This window comes from Contarinia nasturtii, unplaced genomic scaffold (assembly GCF_009176525.2).
Source record: "Contarinia nasturtii isolate CC-2019 unplaced genomic scaffold, AAFC_CNas_1.1 Cnas_scaffold_129, whole genome shotgun sequence".
Lineage (NCBI taxonomy): Eukaryota > Metazoa > Arthropoda > Insecta > Diptera > Cecidomyiidae > Contarinia > Contarinia nasturtii.
This window is the reverse complement of record NW_022197486.1, coordinates 13124112-13144163: the sequence shown is the minus strand read 5'-3', so window position 1 is coordinate 13144163 and position 20052 is coordinate 13124112. Positions and strand designations below refer to the sequence as shown.

At 34.6% G+C, this 20052-nt stretch overlaps 3 protein-coding genes across 6 annotated transcripts; 1 reads left to right on the top strand and 2 right to left on the bottom strand.

The window, feature by feature from the left end:
* Positions 1-228: 228 nt before the first annotated feature.
* On the bottom strand, positions 229-6349 carry LOC116346343 (phospholipase A1-like). Of its 4 annotated transcripts, none has more exons than XM_031776347.1 (8): positions 6301-6349; positions 3098-3381; positions 2542-2886; positions 2099-2174; positions 1872-2038; positions 1506-1664; positions 1367-1396; positions 229-1241 (listed from the first exon to the last, which is right to left on the bottom strand). In XM_031776347.1, exons 2-8 carry the CDS (start codon positions 3192-3194, stop codon positions 457-459), a joined length of 1659 nt encoding a protein of 552 aa, XP_031632207.1. In that variant the 5' UTR covers positions 3195-3381; positions 6301-6349; the 3' UTR covers positions 229-456. The 4 variants fall into 4 exon arrangements, with proteins under 4 accessions (XP_031632207.1, XP_031632216.1, XP_031632224.1 ...); XM_031776356.1 differs by lacking the exon at positions 6301-6349 and adding an exon at positions 3810-3870; XM_031776364.1 differs by lacking the exon at positions 6301-6349 and adding an exon at positions 3810-3870 and having other exon boundaries at positions 3098-3333.
* Positions 6350-9373: 3024 nt separating this feature from the next.
* LOC116347813 (phospholipase A1-like) lies at positions 9374-13887 on the top strand. Its single transcript, XM_031778548.1, has 8 exons — positions 9374-10466; positions 10598-10761; positions 12334-12529; positions 12592-12704; positions 12813-12876; positions 13006-13182; positions 13348-13576; positions 13727-13887. Exons 1-8 carry the CDS (start codon positions 10379-10381, stop codon positions 13833-13835), a joined length of 1140 nt encoding a protein of 379 aa, XP_031634408.1. The 5' UTR covers positions 9374-10378; the 3' UTR covers positions 13836-13887.
* A 10-nt stretch (positions 13888-13897) lies between these two features.
* LOC116347805 (phospholipase A1 VesT1.02-like) lies at positions 13898-18703 on the bottom strand. The gene is made up of 9 exons (XM_031778540.1): positions 17585-18703; positions 16888-17060; positions 16533-16656; positions 15526-15591; positions 15254-15433; positions 14992-15129; positions 14875-14919; positions 14552-14741; positions 13898-14349 (listed from the first exon to the last, which is right to left on the bottom strand). The coding sequence occupies exons 1-9, from the start codon at positions 17637-17639 to the stop codon at positions 14169-14171; spliced, it is 1152 nt and encodes a 383-aa protein (XP_031634400.1). The 5' UTR covers positions 17640-18703; the 3' UTR covers positions 13898-14168.
* Between the last annotated feature and the right edge of the window lie 1349 nt (positions 18704-20052).

Genomic DNA, 20052 nt, shown 5'->3' with positions numbered 1-20052 from the left:
GTAAAGAAATTTTTATCGCTCTGATAACAAACAGAGAACATCTTGTGTTTTTTTAGTTCATTGAGAATATGTTTGCACAAGAAACCCCAATAAGAAGCATCATTCGATGACATCAAAATAAAGAGGTAAAACATACAATGGGAAGTGATTGTCATGTTTTTAGGTTAATGAATTCATTTGATTTTATTTACGTTAATTTCAAGTTTAAATTCATTACTCATTGTCTCGTTTCATTTTAATTTATTATCTTCTTCTTCGACGGCGACGATTCATTTATTTCTTTCATTTTCTTTTTAACTATAGCGCTATGTCTATGATTAATAAATAGAATTTTTCTTTATTTTTCATTTTGTTTTACATTTTAAACAGATCGCTTCCCCGATATATGGAAGAGCGTGATTGGTTGGTCGTCATTGATTCGTATCAAATGGTGTGGTACGTTAAATCTTGATTACTTTAGCGATACGTGACCTTTGGAAATTGAAATTCATCGCTCGAACCTGACTGCTGTTGCTGCTGCTGTTTCTGCTGCTGTTTCTGCTGCTGCTGATGATGATAGTGATGCAATATCGCCAAAGACGACGACGACGACGACAGCTCTGGCATTGTGCGATTAAGAGCCAATGCAAGCGGATTTTCAACCAGAATGAATTTATCATTTTGTCGCCATCTTTCAGTTGTTGAACCCAATTTAAGATCGTCGTCATACAGGTCGAATCGCGATTTATCAACATCCAAGTTGTTATTGTAGTTGTTATTTATTGTGGTTTCATACCCGTTTTGATTTATTTGGTTGGTTAGAGGTTCGTATGAGTGAAAGTGGTTGGCGGTTGATGTTGTTGTCGTAGCAGCAGAAGCAGCAGCCGGTAACGTTGACGACGGTAATGGTGTCGATAATTTGTGGTAACTATTTGCAAAATTAAAAGCACTTTCAAGCTTTCCATACTCATCGATACGCTCCAAGAATGGATCACGTCGTCCATTCGTTGGATACTTTGATGTTGGTTGTACTGTCCATTGTCCAGATGCAAACGGTGATTCACTATTTGTTGTGATCAAAAACATTCCTCTTGAACTTTCACGGCAATCTTCGCCACCCAAATGCAATTCATTTGACCGTGGACACATGCCAAGCAAATAGTTTATATAGGAATTACACGGCCAACCCCAAAATCCACGATCACTTTGTATCGATTCGGTAAAGTAGTCAGCTGCCCGGTGATGGGAACACGCAAATGGATCTGTATGAAAGACAAAATAGAGAGAAACACATGTAAAATTGGCGAAAAAGTGATAAATGCAATTTGACACATTCGAAAACCATATATTCTCCTTAATGATGATGCAAACGTTAATGAATACTCACTTGATCCAAAGGAAAAGCAACCCGGTTGCACTGAAAATAAAAGCAGACGCACAGTATAATTGCTGTTTTATTTGGATTTGTATGCGTTTGTGTGTGTGCGCATATGCATTGAAAATCTTTGTCAAAACAAAATACATACATATACCACCGTTCATATAGAAATCTACGCTGCCGCAACGTTCCACCTGGCCCTGTACCAATGCATTACTGTGATATACATCGACAAATTCGGCATCACTGGCATCCAGCTTATCGGCCGGTGCTGCATTTATAAAGAGCGGCAATGCTGGATCCAAAGCTTTTTCACAAAAGAAAAAAAATTGTGTTGTTGTTGTTGTTTCATTCGTTTTTGTATTTGGTTTTGTGCCGTATTGTTTTCGTTCGATAAGATTTTCCAAATGGCATTTTATGTGAATAAAATATGTACATATGTACGCATTGCGTATATGTGTGGCATGTATGATGATGATGATGATAGAATTATAAAAATATTGTGTATACGTACCGGTGATTCGTCGTACCTTGAAATCTTTCGCTTCATTGGCAGCAAATCCTGCAACGTGTGCCCCTAAACTAAACCCAATGATGTGGATGTTCTCTGAACCACCGTCATGAATTCGATTGACTAATTGACCAATACATTTTCCAGCATATTTTGTGTTATATGCGGCGCTGGAAAATTGAAAAAAAAAATTACATGAATGTCATTTGCGGAGAAAAGAAGAAATTTACCTCGGATAACAAGGCGCCCTTGCCAGCTCAGACCAGTCCACGAAGAACAAATTGTAATTACCTCTGTCAAAATATTCTACAAAATAGTAAAATATTTCATGTAAGTGAAGTTCATTGACAAAAAAAACAGCAAGAACAACAACGACCGACGGTGGTATCGGCACATGTATACATAAACATAAACAAAATATGCATGTGTGTGAGCGAAGGAGAGTGATGTGTAAGCGTTGCGCTTCTTGTTGCCATCGACACCGTTCAAACATCCATTTCGGGCAATAGCGCGTAAAAATCACTCGAAAACTTTTCGAAATCCAGTCAGCTAGCCAAGGGAGAGTGAAATACGAGAGTTATTTCAAAAATACTCCGTCAGTTGGCTGTTGCACCGCTGTTGTTGTTGTTTTGAAAAGTTATTATAGTGGAAATCATAACCGTAATATGCATACCTCCTTTCATTTGAATGAGCGGTGTCAGAAACATATCGCTGTTATAACCATGCAAAATGATTTTGCTTGCATCGTTTGGATTGAAATTCGAGTCAGATAAATTGGACTTTTCCCATGTTTCGTCGATATGAATCAATTGGCGATCTTGTGGATTTTTTCGTGTATACAAATAAAATTTTATATCCAAATTTGGGCACTTTTCGTTAAAAATCCACTTGCATGGACCAATGTTCACTTGCAGTCGATTCTGTCTATTATCCAATTTGTTTGGCATATCATCCTCATGTTTAACCGGCAAATGGAATGGGAATGCACATTGAACGACTGATGGCCGTTGTAACATTGCTGCAACATAGAAAACCAGTGAAATTAATTTTAGTAAAAAAAAAAACAAAGTAGAGAGAGAGAGAATTTGTAAAACTTAGAACGAAGAAGTAACATTTTGCAAATATCAATGTCATGAACCGATTATGTTCTCTTTTTTCTCTTATTCTGCTTTGGTTTTGTCTTTCTTTCGACCGAAAAACCAAATGCAAAACGAGAGCATTCAACTTACAAAAGACAAGTAAAATAAGGCCAAGGCGGATTAAACTCCTCTTAAGACCAAACTCGATGCCAAAGCGGCAAGTAATTTCTCTGTCAGATTTATGCATGGTAATTTCAATTCATTTACTGCACAACGTTGCTATTTGTACTGCTGCGACCACTTCCACTGCCTCTGCCACTGCCACTGCCACTAGTCACTGCTGCTGTTTTTGTCCCCTTCAAACTTAATGCATTAAATGAAATGAACTTTTAATTGATATTTCTTGTCAAAAGACGTCTTTCCATGTAATTGCTCTATTCAATGTATAATTTCTGAGTCAACTTCACCAATATTTTTCGAATTAAATCAAACACTTGTGCCGACACAATTATGCTCGCTTATTTTTTTCTCATTCTTTTCTATATATTTTTTTTTCGCAAATCGCCACTTGTTCGTTTTTAATTTTTTTTTTCTACTTCATTTCTCGTAATTCCATCGAAGTTCACCGTTCAATTACCAAATGACACCCGAATAAATCAATAAAATAAATTACACGCCAACTCAGCCAAATAAATACTTTCCCTCTCTCCCTCTGCACTCAATTGCAGCACCAAAAGAGAGCAAAAAAAAACTTTTTGTTTGGATTCGATGAGTGCAAAATCAAATATAAGTTCTTGATATGGTAGCCAATTATATATAAAAAGAGAGAAAGAAGAAAAAAAATAAGAACGCACAAACACACCAAATGCTCGATCGAACAGCGAAAAAGAATGAATGAATTTTTATATTTGAAAATGTTGAAAGTCTTCCGTGCGCTTACAATAGATGAAACCAATTGAATAACGTTAATCAAACTAAGTACTTGCTGAAAACAAGGAGATGTGTATTGTCTTCTTTTACTACTTCATATTCTTCGTCTTCATTTTTTTGTCGGTTCTTCTTTGCAACAAAGAGAGAGCATAGCGTGATTTATTTGAAAAAAGAAAATCAAAATACTCACATATATTTAGATATATTGTGTGTCAATTTCAGATATTGTGTGTCAATTAGATTGAAGATTTTTGTGGTTTATCACTTTTTTGTTTTAAATTTCTAGTTTGCTATTGACTCTCCCAGTTTTTTTTTTGTTTAAAAAAATGCGCTCAAACGCTTGTGCGTTTCATTTCTTTATGGTTTTGAAACAAAATTGATTATTCTGGCCGCGTAATGACTAGACCCATTCATAAAACGAAAGAAACAAAAAAAATTGAAAAAAAATTGAAAAAAATTGTTCTGTATGCTGAACGTACGTGAATGATGTGTTGAGTATTCGTGCGAGCGCGAGCGCGAACGCGCACTCGAGACTCCCATATGTAATGTGGACAATGTATACATGCTATGTGCTTGTTAGTTGCGCAAAAGAATCATATGAATTTGGCGGTTTAACGGACCTGGAGAAAGAGTGAGAAGTGGAGGATAGAGTGACGACAGTACTAACTGAAAAGTAATTTGTGGTCACCTCCACCTGCCAAAGCTGCCGTCGGTACCACCGTCACCATCATCACCACCAACAAGAATAACCACATTGAATACAATGATGAATTTTGCAGGAACATGAAGCAATGAGCCGACATGGCTGGTGATGACGGTGCGTGTACCTTTGAAAAAACCACACAAATTCTCTCATTCATTACGCAAGATATTCACCCGAAAACGCTTACTATTTTTCCACAAATGGAAATTCTGTGCACATTCATAAAAGAATTGCCATATTTATGTGTACTGTCGTTTTTCACTTATTTCACATCGCCGTTTCTCTCGTTTTGCGTTTCAGTTTCAATTTACAATCATTTCAATTGAGCATTTTTAAAACAAACCCGAACAAAGCGAATCAGAAATAAAAGAAAGCATTTAATTAACGTGAATGAGTGCACGCTTAGTTTTGGGTGAAACATTATAAGTTTCGGTTCTTGTAAAATACACATCAATTTTTGTTCGTCGAACGGGCTTATATGCGCTCTCTCTCTCACACTCTTACTCTATTTTTCTTGAACACACACACACACATCGCATATAAAAAAATAAGTGTAGAAATTTATTTGAAAGAGGTTTCTGACGCCCACCTGAGGAAGAGTGAGACGAGTACTAAAGATATACAGAAAATAATATGATAGCTCTCTCAAATACCGACCACCATTCTTCAAGTGTGAATGATCGTATAGAATGAGAACGACACGATGAAAGTACAGAAAAGTAACGTACAGAACTATACTGAAGAATGTCGTTAAATACGTTTTATATTTTTGCCATAAATGAATCAAATGCGGTCGAAACGAAAATGCTTTTAATTTTTTTTTTCGTTCATCGTCTCCGTTGTCGTTGTTTGCCGCTCTCACATCACTTTTATTACGTGCTAATGAAATGGATGTTTTTCAAACCGGCAAGAAGCTGAACTGGAAAAAATATCTCGACTTGACTTCCACGAATTTCTATGAAATGGTTTTTAGTTTTAAGATTTTCGCTAATTCAAAAAGGTTTCCGAATGTATGTTGAAATTTCAATTGTGTAAAGTGATGATGATTATTATTTCGATGCTGAACATATTTCTGCACTCAAATTCATTTCAAAGGTAAATATGCAGTTCACAGTAAACATTGGTTGGCATATTGGTTTCACGAGTGCTCATTTTCTCTCTGCTCTCCCATTTATCCGGTTCTCATTCGAAATAATGTTCACCTCCAAAAAACTAATTCGCCAAAATATACGAAGCCACATTGATAAAATGCTCAATGAAAATCATCACATAAAATGTAATCGACCCAATCTCTCAATGTGTAACTATTTCAGTTGCACAACTTGTATACGGTATATGTAGTACGGCATTAGGGCCGAAGTGTACGATGTAAAGTGAGTACATGCACAGCTGCATCCGTATAAACGCGCAGAACGCTTACAAAATTTGCACCGATTAAGTCTTTTAATTATTGCAGAAAATAAATGGTCGAAAAACTGTGTCAAAGTGATTTTATTAGACTCTTTAGCTTGAAATCTATGAAATGAAATCAAGAACGTACACTTTGACGATAATGACGACTACAACGACGACGACGATGTCATAGACAAGAACTCCTAGCCTTATAAATTGCATATAACAGAACCGAGCGCACGGAAAATGAACGAAAATTCTACAACGAATAACAACGCGTTCAATAATTAACGACAAACCAATGAACAGAAAAATACGAGAAACAAACCCGAATAAAATAGCTGTCCGAAATGTGTATATAAAATACGTGATGACCGTGACCACTGTTCGTAGCTAAAACCAAGTCGACACTGAATGCAACTGTCAGAACTTCAATGTAATCGCATATCCACTTTGGTCAGTGGATTTTATTTTAGTTTTTTTTTTTGTTCTCGTTTGGCATTCACATTTTGGGTCTTCCATTTCATTTTGTTTTAATTCTTTTCTTTTGCGCTCGAATACTTTTTTTTTCGCTCTTTTTCTCTCTGCAGTGTTAAAGCGTTGGCTTTCTTTTGCATTTTATTGTTATGGTCTCTCACTCACTCTCTATCGCATAGAACATATTATCGAAAATTGCACACTCGAAGAAGCCACTGCGACATGACAAATGAAAGCTGAAGGAAAGTTTGCGTGAATCAAGAATGAACTTTATACAACGTATGTTTGCAATCGTAGCATTTTTAATAAAAACCAGACGACAACGATGACGATGAGAAAAGTTCATTCTGACAAGAAAACCATTGTTACTGTGGCCTCTCATCCTATTTCTCTCTTCAATCTATCTGTATCTGCCCTTTTTACGCGTCATCTCACTCTCGCGAGCACATCTCATTCAATCCGAAAAATGTTATCAATAGAGTTAATGGAGGCTTTTCAAACCAGCTCTCTTTTGTGCGCACATAAGATGTTAACCGAATTAAAGGTAAATCATCTCGAAAATCGAAAGAAAACCAGATTCTCATTTCAGACATTATAGACGCATTTCCAGTGATTGAGACCATGAACTGTACAAGCCACTGTAGGTTGCAAAGTTAAAATGTCGAATTTACTTATAATGATAATGAGTTTCTTTGGCCTACAAATCGCATGCTGAATATTTGTTTTAGTGTTGTTGTTATTATTATTCTGAGTGCAAAAAAAAATGTGGAGAGGAACGTGTTACACTCTACAGATAAATGAACCTCATCTCAGTCCGAACAATGGAAAACTACCAGATATTCATTCGACATTAATTTAGCTTCATCCATTTGATGAGAAAAATACGTTGGCATCAGGAAAAAACAAACTTCTTGACGTTATATTCAACAACACAACACCGTTTGATGTATATGATTCGATTCGAGTGGTGCGTTTTTAAATTTTGAGAAGTTTATTTGCGCATTCTTTCAACAAAAATACTATATAAAATGAAATTATAGAATAGAATATTGATTTCCAACGATATTTTTAGCTTATTTTCAAATAATTTAGTTTTTTTTGACTTGCATGTAATCAAAACGCCAATTTTCATCTTTTATGTAAACCAAAACATACTTTTCACTTCAAATGTCATCGAAAATGTACATATTTTAGGAGCTAGCTTTATAAAGAAACAGCTTTCAATTCAAATACAATTAAATACCGTTTTATTTTCATTTTTTTATTGCTGCTGCTACTGTAGCTTAACTAATAATATAAAGTCTTTCGCTGAATAAACATATGGAAATGGAGGGTAAATGGTGCACTCGCGAGACACATCAATCAAATTTCAAGTATATTTCGTAAATTAGTGAAATAAAGAAGAAGATGCTTGAAAATTGTAATCAAGTCAAGCACAACACAGTTTTTGAATTGCCAGTTAATTAGGAAATATTATGCGATATTAGCGAAGTCTGCCGTGTGTATGTCTGTTTGTGAATGTGAATGATTGATCAAAAAAATAAATACGAAACTCACTGAACACAAAGTTGTGCAAAGTCGTCTTCATTTTTTTTTTTTTGCAAATGACACAGTCAAAGTTCGGAAACCTTTATACGTAAAACTGATATGTGAGAAAAAAAATAAACAGAAAAAAATTCGCAAGAAGCATATTTATTATACTTAAATATTCCACATAAACAAGGTGATTCATAATAAAACATTTAAAATACAACAAAAATCAAAGTGGTAATTTATGAGGTTCTTTTTTGTATATATTTAATACTCTTTTCACATCGTCGAAGTCTTGAATTGAAAAAGAACGAAAATTGTTTTTTTTTTTCGCATCAAAATTCGAACATTTTTTTTATCAAATCACCCTGTACAATGAACACCATATTCATTATTGGTTTTGTTTACATTGTATTTACAAAAAAAATACGATTTGAAGAATGTCATCGACAATAGCGACAAAATGACTGCGAAATCAAAACCAGTCAATTTATACACACATGCCACTGCACACCGCTTTGATATTTCATTCAATTAGAGTCGTGCTTATTATTAATTTTTCAAACAAATATATACCGCTCGTTCTCTTTCTCTTCGCTTCTTTCGCCCTTATTATCTCTCTCTCTCTCTTTTCTCGTATTAAGCCTGGTTTAAGGTCAGCTTTCAAGAGTATTTAATCTTCCATATAGATACGAAATAGAGAGATATGAGTACGGTGTTGTTTGCAGTTATCTTTTGTGCTATTGAACAAAAGATCATTAAAAAGTCCATCATTTATTACCGTGTATTTTTCGCAAAAATAATTCATTTTTTTTATAAGTTTTCAACAAAACTTCCGTATGTTGAAAATGACACAAAACTGAATCTCATAAAAGAACATTTTGTAAAGATATAGTAAATAAACAAATGTTTGTTTTTACGTTTAGTTATTTAAATTAAAATTACACGTTATATACATTTCAATTCAGCTGTGTCGAATGGGTTAGGTTCTCAAACGTTCACTTTTATGCGGATTGGCACAATTTTGAGTTAGCTTTAGTGAGTAGTTTTTCGTTACCACATCGAATTTTGGATGCATTATTTATAAAATGAAAAAAAAAAAAACAACAACCAAATATATTCGATTTTATCAGTTTTATTGTTTTAAATCGCGATATCGAATATTTATCGTGGTATGTTCGACACGATGGCATTTATAATAAATTTTAAGGTTAAACAATCGACAAAAACCACCGATTGAAACACACACACACACAGTGTTCAGGTTGAAGTCATTGTGTGCGCATCGGTATTGTGCTCACAATATGTGCAAAATTTATGAAACTTAATGGAACGTGAAAACATCGAATGCGCTTAATACTATGTTTATTTGATTTTTTTTTTCGTTGATTATGTCTTCTTCTTTTTCGTTGACGTTGTATGCTATAGTCATTGCTCAGTGTGTATTGAAATATAAATGTTTAGTAATGCAAAAGATCTTGGCATTCAATAAGTGCAAAATGTGAAGAAACGAATCACAGTATTTTATAGCCACAGAAAAACATTTAAGAATAACAAAATACACAGTTCACTCGCTCATTCTCACGCTCAGGCAAACGCATAATATAGTATGCATTGTGCACAGCATGGAGAGACAATAACAAAAGCATTGCTGAAGTAGTTATCGCATCGTGAAATGATGACGCGCACACGCGATATTACCAATTATGCGTACATATCAGTGACTTTACATCAGGAGTGTAAACACACTTAAAGCAGAGCAACAGCAACATCAACATAAATTCTTTTATCGAACACAATAGCAAGCTAGAATTTTTGCGCGTAAACCAAAAGCATTCAACAACCAAAAAAGCCAAAGTGAGGTGGTTTTTCTGTAGTGCTGCGCAAAATGGAATGAGTGAATGAGTGTTTCGTTGGTTATTCAGTTTATTCGCCGTATTCTTTTTCTCTATAGAGATGTATATATATTTCAATATCTTGCTTTCTCCCTTGCTCTCGTTCTCTATCTCTCGCATTGTGTCGTGCGCGCGGTCGAACATTCCCCCCTTACCGTTTTCAATCAAATCACGTGCTAAAGAAATACTCTTATCGGATTTTGCCATTTTGTGTTGATGGATAAACAAGTGTTGCATTTGCATTTTAATACGGGGAGTAAATCAATGGAGCAACTATAATTCAATTTCAGTTTTGTTATTTTATCGCACGTCGTTTAAATCGATCAATATTTTTCTATGTTGTTGTGTTGTTATAGATGAGAATGTGTGTTAGCCTTTTTGTGTGAACATTCACTGTGTGTATCAGTGCCATTCTTGATATCGGGGTAAATTGAACATTTGCGACAGTGAAATTGTAAATGTGAATACTGTGTATCCAGTGTGTATGTGTGTATGCATTAGTGAATGTTATTTTATCCATTTGAAATGAAAATCGGCCTAATCCTTTTCATCGGTGGTGTGAACTATGCCATTTTGACAACAGCTTTGCTCTGTACGGTGTTAATGCTCATTTTGTATTTTGCATATATTTTGAGAGATCAACTGACCTCACGACCACATTTCGAATTCACTGCTGTTTTTTTTTTCTATTTCTTTTTTTCACTTCATTATGTTTGCGCACAGTGAATATATTGGACAATATCGTCGACAATGGACTGTACCTGGGTTTTCGAGATTTTTTCAATACAACACACAAAGATTGTGTTTGGCGTAATACGTTCAAAGATCACAAACTCTGTACCAAAGACGTTAAAATTTGGCTATACTCCAATGGAGCCGAAGAGTTGGTAAGACCATTTTGTTTGCCTCAGCAAACTTTTCCTTTTTCATTTTGAACACACTTACACACACAGATGCACCAAAAAAAGAAACGAAAAATATATTAGCTTATCAACGCTAACGGGTCATACACACACGAAAAATTCTGATCTCAGTTATATAAAGGACTTTGCAGTATACTGAATAAAGTCAGAGCAAATATGAGTGCCTGAGTGCTTGTATATGTGTGTGCCTCTGCTATGCTGAATTATTTCAAAAAAATATGGTAATTAAGATAATTAGTAATCGGATGAAAGCATCGTACGGAACATGATTATTACTTTTGATTTCGGGATCCCTATTTACTTTATTTTTTAAAACAACTTTTCAAAATCTTCCAAAAACTCCAACTCGCAGAATAACACATTTCTTTTTCAATGAAGAAAACCCCATGCTGATTTTGCGTGCGTGTGCATCTTATATCTCACCGTTTTTTGCCAGACGCATCTATACTTTTACTTTTACTTTTTCCTTTTATTTCTCTTTACCACCCCTCCCCCCCCTCTCCGTGCTAATGATATCATTTTGTTTGTATATGTGTTCATTAATACTTTGGCATATACTAAATTACCTTCATTTGCCGAAAATGGACCAAATCTTTGACGCCAAGCATTTAATCTCGATACCAAAAGATTATATCAACCAAATAAATCTCATTCTCCATTTTACGCTTTATATTTTTGTTGCTCTCGGTTGGTGCACAGAATCAGTGGGCGACGAAAAACAAACATACAACGAAAATGGATACGACTAATAATGATTCGTAAAATTGAAATCGAAATCAAAAGTTGTAGTCTTTTCATTATTAAATGATGTTCTTCCGATTTAAAATTAAATACTCTCCCACACACGTACACATTATGTTCAGTATTTGAATATGAAAGAACAAAACGTATAGTCTATTTGGGTTTTTTGTTACACAAAAATCAATTTTTCATTTTGTGTCGTTTTACATTGTACCGATGTTACATGGATGACGTTTTCATAACTAAATGGCAAATAGGCAAGGAAAAAGTATTCAATTTTCCAATTTTATTATCAATTATTCAAACCAGTTTCGGTAAAGTTGCTACAACCGAGACAATGAATATAAACATATACACTCGCATATAAAACAACACAAAAATCTAGTCTCAAAAATATTCTCTCTATTTTTTTTCCAAAATTGGGGCACATTTAAAATATTCATTGTCGATATGATGGAAGTGGATGATGATACGAATGAAATTGTACATTCCATAAATAGCAAATCGATTAACGATAAAACCCCAAGAGTTGTATTCGGTATAAAACGTCTGAAATGGCAGCCAGTTGTTCCGTTATTCAGAGTGATTCATTGAAGTGTCCAATTCAACTAGCTTTCATACTCGATTTCAACTTAATTATACCGTATTGAAAACCCTTCAAATGTATAGCTTTTTAAGCATTACAAATTCCGTAGCCCGGATTGAATGGTTTCGGAATGGTTTAGTTATCAGTAATTTTTCATAAAAAATCCATTTAATCTATTAATGTATAAATGTTTGAAATTGAAATGATAGATTAATCCAACGAATGACCAATGGTTGGTGAACTCCAAACACTGGGATAAACGGAAAGAGAATATAATTTTCATCCATGGATATGCGGGTGGTGATAACTCTCCACCAACACTGTTGATGCGTGACGCTTTCATACAGAATGGCCAGTATAACTTTTTCATGATTGATTATGGACCGGTCGGAAGGGCTCCTTGTTGTACGTTTTGTTGGTCTAAATGTAATAAAATGTAATTCACAAATACACTCTATTTGTTATAGACGTATCTCTTGTACAAAACATCAAATATGTCAGTAATTGTGTGGCATCTTACCTTCGAAACTTTATAAATTCCGGCATGCATAAGCGAAGCATCACATGTATTGGACATTCGGTATGTTGTTTACCCTTTTCATTGTCGGAGGATATACAGTTTGCACTGTGGAGCGACAGAGATATGAATGAGATTTTATTTGTTGGTTATTTTATTCAATTGGTGTAGATGGGCGCACATGGTTGTGGATTATTAAGAAGATACCTTGGTTTTCGCATTAATAAAATTATTGGCAAGTATAATTTATCAGAGAAATAGTATAAAATATCATTTGGTGTAACGTAAAAATGTGTTCATCTTTCAAACCACTCAATTTAAAGTTATCCGCATAGTTTTAGTGTAATTTTCATTCATGTTCTAGGTTTGGATGCTGCACTTCCATTGATTTTAAACTCAAACCGATTGAGTTGGCGTGATGCTTATTTAGTACAGACAATACAAACCAATGCCGGCTACTATGGTGATGTGGGCACAATCGGTCACTCCGATGTGTGTGTTAATAATGGAAATATTCAACCATTTTGCGCAAATTCTCAAAGTATGAAATGAATTTTACCAATAATCATTCATTTCGGTTGATTTGGTTTATTACAGTTGAAACTTATCTTGAATTTATTTTTCTATACGATTTTCGATCTTCCAAGACTTTTTCTAATCAAAAAATTTTCGACGGTTTTTTTTTTTCAATTTTTTTATTGAACAGATCCAAATCTTTGTAGTCATTTGTATGCATTGTGTTTTATAGCACAAAGTCTGTTTGATCATGAGCATCACATGCAAGCTAAACGGTGTAAAGCAACATGCCCTCACTTGAGCATATTTCAAATTGGCCAATTGCTTCAAAATCCATCAGACCACTCAACCATTAATGAAAATACAATTGGAAGCGATGCACCCGAGAATATATTGATTGGCATGAACATGTCCAGCAGGTTTGATATCTTTTGTTATGAAATATTGAACTTCAACTTTAAAGATTTTTGAAACATAAAAAAAACGAACACTTCCATTCGGATTTCAAGATATATTTCAAATAGTAAATTAAATAAATTTGATTTTTATTTTCACTTTCGATCATCTAGTGCTCGCGGTTCATATTGTTTATCAGCAGCGGAACGACCGTTTTGTTCAATGAACAAAAATAAAATTGGCAGTCGACGATGTTGCAGTCTTACTAATATGTTTACATAAAAATAAATGCGAAATCCATATGAACGAAAAATAAACGCACATTTTATTTTTACCACAATGGTTTTTTAATTTTCGAGTAAAAAAAGGTAGTTTCTTATCATAAACTTGGTTCTACATCTAGTTTAATGGATTAATTTGTTGGCATCAAAAATGGTAAGCAAACATATAAATTGGTAATAGTATTGGATAATCTAGTCTAAATCATTTACAATTTAATATTGCTTTTCGTTATTGAGACAAATGTGAAATGAGCTGTAGTGGAAAAGCACGATTTTACAAGGACTTTCAACTTCGTTTGGCAAAAAATCCAAACAAAAAAAATATGCTGTATGCTTAGGTTCTGTCTCGTGTTTTCATTAAATCGACCATTGTTTCAATCGAATTGCTTCGAAAGCTGATTTCATCAAGACCATCCTGTCCTTGTGCAATGCAACATCGTGCATCGCCAATTGGATGTGCCTCGGATGGGCAAAACGGTACTCCATTATCTTTCAGACAATACGACCCATATGCACTGCAAAAAAAAAGAAGAAAAACACACAAAACGAAAATGAAGTCATAAAATTTTAATAAAAATGTGAATTGAGCGAAAGATAGAAAGCAACGTCAAGCAGAATTGAGAGAAAGAAAGAGATAAAAATGAGAGCAAAGACGGAAGATGGAGAGATTGTAAAAAGAAAAGATAGAAGAGAGAAATGTCAATATTGGAAAATTACTTCATTGGAGTGTGTTGACCCATTGGAATGTCGAAACCGACCGATTGCCGATACAAAAATCGATTATTTCGGAAACTGCGAACACCAACCGGACATCTTCGTGTGCATGGTTCGGCATTCAAGATTGAACTATCGTAGATACTTTGCGATAAATAGCACACTGCCCAAATGTGACTGCACAAATTCGCGTCTGCAAAATATTGAGGTTGAATGAAACAGAAATCGAATAAAAATGTTGAACGAGTTACACAAAAAATGGCATTTTTGAAATGCTGAAATGAATTCAAGTGAAATAAATATATAAAAAATGTGTGCGCACATACTTGAAGTAGTAGAACAGTACGGTTGTCGTTTGCCACCATTAACACCTAAAAATGAGAGGAAATAAAAATTAGAAATAATATTCGCTCATTTCGTCTCGTGCATTTTTTTTTCATTACAGAAATCAACATGTCCAACACGTCCGCCTTCGCCATAGTATCCAGCATTGGTGTGCATGACTTGAACTGATTTTGCATCGCCACTGTCTAGCCGATTGCTGATGCCAGGCGCTATCAATGGACGAGCGGGATCAAGAGCTGTAATGTAATGAAAATGAAAGTTTTTTTCGTCATTGCGTAAGAAATACAAAACAAATACGATTTCGGATATCTTAAAAACGAGATATGGAATTATAAAAGACATAAAAATGGGAGAACTTACCAATAATCCGTTCGATACGAAAATCTAAATAATTTGCCATTAAACCGCATATATGAGCGCCCAACGAGTGTCCAACACAAACTGTATGTTGTACCGGCATACCAGAATTACGTAAAAATGAAAAGGCCTGCGCCAAACATTTTGCAACAGGTTTGAGATTATGTACCGCTGCAATATAACCTAATATGCATACAACATTGGGTTACGTTGGTGTCCACAAAATATCGGAGATTGAGTATTAAATCGGAAAATTTATACAAAATTATACTGACAAGGTGGTGAGCATAGGACCCCCCAATCAACCATGAATGTGTTGTAGTCGCCATGATTCACGTAGGCTGTATCGTCATCGTCGTCATCATCAACGCCGTCATCACCATTGTTGTTGTGTGTTTAACATTTCATCATGTAACAATAGCCACAATGTATACAAAAAAAAAAGAAATCAAGAAAAAACCAAATAATTGTACTTTTTTGTATATAAAGCTACGCCAAATAAATTCAAGTCGCAGTTCCAAACAATTGAATCGAAATCCGTGAGTCGTAATCTAGATAATGCATTCATATACAACTGAACAATGTACGGTGCCGTCAGAAAGTTTGAGACCAAGCAAAAAAAAATGTCATACAATTTCATATAGACCAAGAGCCACTCCAACAAGTAACTTTTTTTTTGCGTTATGTCAGAAAACTATATTGAACCATGCAGCTAGACATACACTTAACAAATAATTTTACGTTTATTACTTCAGCCACCCACTTCGCGAAATCTGCACTATTATTCGCGGATAGAAAACACATCAATTAATAAAGCGAGCTGCATGTTTGATTTTCTGGAATATATTTTGTTTTTGCTCAAAGATTCTTCGATTAAAATTTCTGTATGAAATTCCGCATTGTTTACAAAATCTGCATGAATGAATTATGTAAAAAAAAACTATCAACTTTTTTGTCAACTTTATGTCTAAAATTTTAAACATCGATTTTTTGTCATAAAATAACACTAAATTGTAAAAATCTGCACTTAAATACACATATTTATTGTTTTCTGCATAAACGAAATTACATGTTTGTATATATTGAAAACACTCAATATGACACATCAATATGAAAAAAAAAAGAAGCTTGGTCTCAAACTTTCTGACGGCACTGTGCAGTGTGTAATGGAATTTTCACATTTAATTTTCGGTTTGAAATATTTTTCAAATAAATAAATTACGCTGCGGTTAAATCATCCACGATCTCTAATGAGTTTAATATAAAAATGTGAAATTCATACCATCTCTCAAAACGGACATTGGTATTGCATCAACGTTACCGCCATAGCCATGAATTAGAATTACATTTTCCTTGTCGCGATTCCAGCCACTGTTTCGTAACCAATCACGTTGAGTGATGTCTACCTGTGTGAAATGTGGAGCAGACAAGCGAAAGTTTTATTATTTAAGAAGATGTAGAAAAAACAACATGCAAACAAATATTTACTGGCGGTGTAAGGTTCGTTGCGTACAAGTCTTTAGATACACAGATTTTTATGTTTTCTTTTTTTTACATTTCAACTCTCCACTAATAACACTTAACGACAAAACTGCTGATAATAACAAGTAGGAAGTGAATGGATTATAATTAGTTACCTTTGATCTTGCGTGAAGTTTTTTCGGTGGAAAAAGTGTCATCGTAATATCCGGATCTGGACATTGGTCTCGATCATTGCCGCGTTTCCATATACAATCTTCGCGTGTTGTATTGAAAAGTGCTGGATCACCAAGAAATAATGCTGTAGCTACCGGCCCTTGAGCATCGATCACTAAGTCCAAACACACACACACACACACACAGGAAAGAAAGAGACAGATACGCACAGAACAAATGACAAATTAATTACCATTTGAATTATATATTGTCAATTTAGATGTCACCCACATAGGTCTAATTACATATGGGTGCGCTTCATTATCAACACCCAAATCATCAAATATAATTAAACTTGGTGCGGTGTGATATTGCAAACTATATGGAAGCACATGTAAACATATACAGTAGCCTTGAAAATGACGAGCACGACTACTGCTCTGTTACATCTTTCACGAAAAAACAAACTTTTTTCATAATTGAGTTCAATACGTTACAAGGCAACCAAAATTCCATAATCAGAATAGTTTTGTATCACTCTCCAATTGATTCTCTCTATTTGGTTGTTTACCCAAAATCATTTACAATATTGATACAATTTGTAACGAGAGTGTGGCATACGTTGAGAGAAAAAGAGAGACAGAGAAAAAAAAATGCGAAATCTAACTGCCACAAAAAATAGTTCATGTGAGTACTTACGATTGATGGTGTTGATCAGTGTCAGTGTAAAAATGCTACACGTTAATATTGACATCGTGTTTATTTATATTCAATGTTTTTTTCCGTATCAATGATTTCAAAATCTATATTCGTACTATACAAATGCACTCAACTGGCGTTCACATAAAATTGTCAATCGAAATTTTCCGCACGAAAATCTCAAACACACATTGAAAGCTAAAGCTGCTGAGTCAACATAAAATTGGTCGATGTTGTTGATGTTGAGTATGCTTTTTTGTCGTCATCGACGCTGTTTTTGTTGTTGCTATTGCTGTGGGTCAGTTGCTTGGTAGCTAAACTAGTTGTTAGAATTGAAATTGGAATGTTCATAAAATGCGAAAATGTCCAGCGCTCACAACTCGCACACAAATCACCAACTAATCGAAAACTTTTCACCTGGCGCAATGGTTAGCCGAAGTTTTCACATCAAAAACTTTTCAATGCACGTATGTAATTGTATCGGTTGGTTGGTCGGTCGTTTGTTTCATATTCGTTCGTTTAGACTATTTGCTTGTACTATATATTGAATACGTGGGTGGGGGGCGGCTTTAACTTTTGAAAATAGGATGTTCTCATACCAGCAATCAGAACCTCAACAACCGCAAAAGACCATTATTGATTTAAATGCAAACACTAATTCGGATTTTGAATCCATATACTGTCTGTATGTGCGTATGGTATATTCACTGCAATATTTCAACGTATGTGCCGATATTTCGGTTGTGCACAATAAAACAAACAGAAGTTTCAATTCAGTTGCATTAATTACAAACTCTCGTTGTATATCGATATGCACTTTAGTTTATTGTGTAAATTACGTTTTTGGCTCCGATAAAATCGTATCAAAATCAAATTGAACCATAAAATTCGTATTCGTTTACCCGTTTGCACTGTAGATTGAGCAGAAAGGAAATATGTGTATTTTTCGGGAAAATTTCGTTTATATTGTATGTGTACATGCACGCGATACCAGAACCAACAACACTTTGACCATTTAACAAAATTTCGGTTTATATTTTCGGCGTTAATCGAAATATCGGTTACCACTTTGGTGTGTATCGTTTTGGGTGCGTACTAGTGCAGTTGGCAGCGAAACATCAACTGAATTATGGCTAATGACATAATGATTTAATTCGCATATCGTATTACGTTAGAGCTCATTCATTTATTCACTCATTTGTGATGTAGTGTAGTGAAGTTTATGGTGTATGCATGTGTCTGACAGTGTCTGTCTCTCCCTGTCTCTCTCTCTGTGTACGCAGCATGTGTGCATGAAAATGAATTCGGTCGTGTTTGTCGTTGATGTTACTACTGTTGCTGCTTTTACTATAGATGTACGAGCTTTTTATATAGCTCAATATATGTGGTAATATCAGCAATTGGCGCATTTTTTTCTCTTTTCATTGCAGCAAGAGCTCGAAGACGAACCTGATTATATTTTGCGCGTAGTTGAACATAATAAATCTCACGGAAAGAGTTAGATACACCGAACAACACCATGAGAAATATTGAAAGAAACATATACATTTTGAGAAAATGTAGTGTGCATATCTTTAGTACAACTTCCATTTGTTTTGGTATATGATGTCATTTCAAAATTGAAAATAATAAACAACAAAACCATTATCAATGTTTTACGATAAAAAAAAAACACCATGAATTCAAATATTCAACGCGATGGAAAAGTGTTTAGAAAATTGATGTTATGTTGTGTATTTCGTTTTCTTCTCTCCTATTCGCACAAGAATACACACAATCGAAATGGAAATCGATAAAATATATAAGTGTGTTTTCGTTGTAAGTTTTGTGTATTTCGTTTCGTTCCGTTTGGCACGGGTCGAAACAAAACATATCGCAAAGAAAAAGACGAAAGAGAATAAGAAGAAGAAGAAAAAGACTTTATGTCTTTCGACTGCATTCGCATTTCACTCCCTACCTTACAATTTACCATTTCTCAGTAATACGATCCAAAGCGCGCCAATACACACATTCAGACACATTCAGACCGACATACATACGTCACACTTATACGAGCAGTACACATCTTATGATAAAAAAATTCTCAACACGATTACCAAATAATCGTGTACTGTGTGTATGTTATACATGATTTTTTCTTTAAATAGTTGGCCCGTTGCTTTCCTTTCCGCCGATTAACTGTTGTGTATGTGTATATATTTAAAATGTTATGGCTAAAATTCACCGCATGCACAAAATAATAACGAGATACCACATAATTAATATCATGAAATGAATACCATCGAAAATGTTCAACGCAAAAAAACGACAGCAACAACAATAATGATTTGCGGTGCGCGCAATTGCATATAAAAATTATACAGTTGATGATGTGTATGATTGTTTTTCGAAGTTGTGTCAAGTTTTGTGTATTTTTGGACCGAGTAAAGTATGCCGCGATCGCTGTCACCTGAACTATAGTGGTGATC

Bases quoted from the DNA above. Each gene is read 5' to 3' on its own strand.
- LOC116347813 (XM_031778548.1), top strand. From the start codon at position 10,379: ATGTTATTTTATCCATTTGAAATGAAAATCGGCCTAATCCTTTTCATC. The intron at 10,762-12,333 runs GTAAGACCATTT...TTGAAATGATAG, and splicing joins CCAATGGAGCCGAAGAGTTG to ATTAATCCAACGAATGACCA. The intron at 12,705-12,812 runs GTATGTTGTTTA...CAATTGGTGTAG, and splicing joins TCACATGTATTGGACATTCG to ATGGGCGCACATGGTTGTGG.
- LOC116347805 (XM_031778540.1), bottom strand. From the start codon at position 17,639: ATGTCAATATTAACGTGTAGCATTTTTACACTGACACTGATCAACACC. The intron at 16,657-16,887 runs GTAACTAATTAT...CATTTCACACAG, and splicing joins AACTTCACGCAAGATCAAAG to GTAGACATCACTCAACGTGA. The intron at 14,742-14,874 runs GTATGTGCGCAC...AATATTTTGCAG, and splicing joins GTACTGTTCTACTACTTCAA to ACGCGAATTTGTGCAGTCAC.
- LOC116346343 (XM_031776347.1), bottom strand. From the start codon at position 3,194: ATGCATAAATCTGACAGAGAAATTACTTGCCGCTTTGGCATCGAGTTT. The intron at 2,887-3,097 runs GTAAGTTGAATG...TCTATGTTGCAG, and splicing joins CCTTATTTTACTTGTCTTTT to CAATGTTACAACGGCCATCA. The intron at 1,665-1,871 runs GTACGTATACAC...TTTGTGAAAAAG, and splicing joins CAAGGTACGACGAATCACCG to CTTTGGATCCAGCATTGCCG.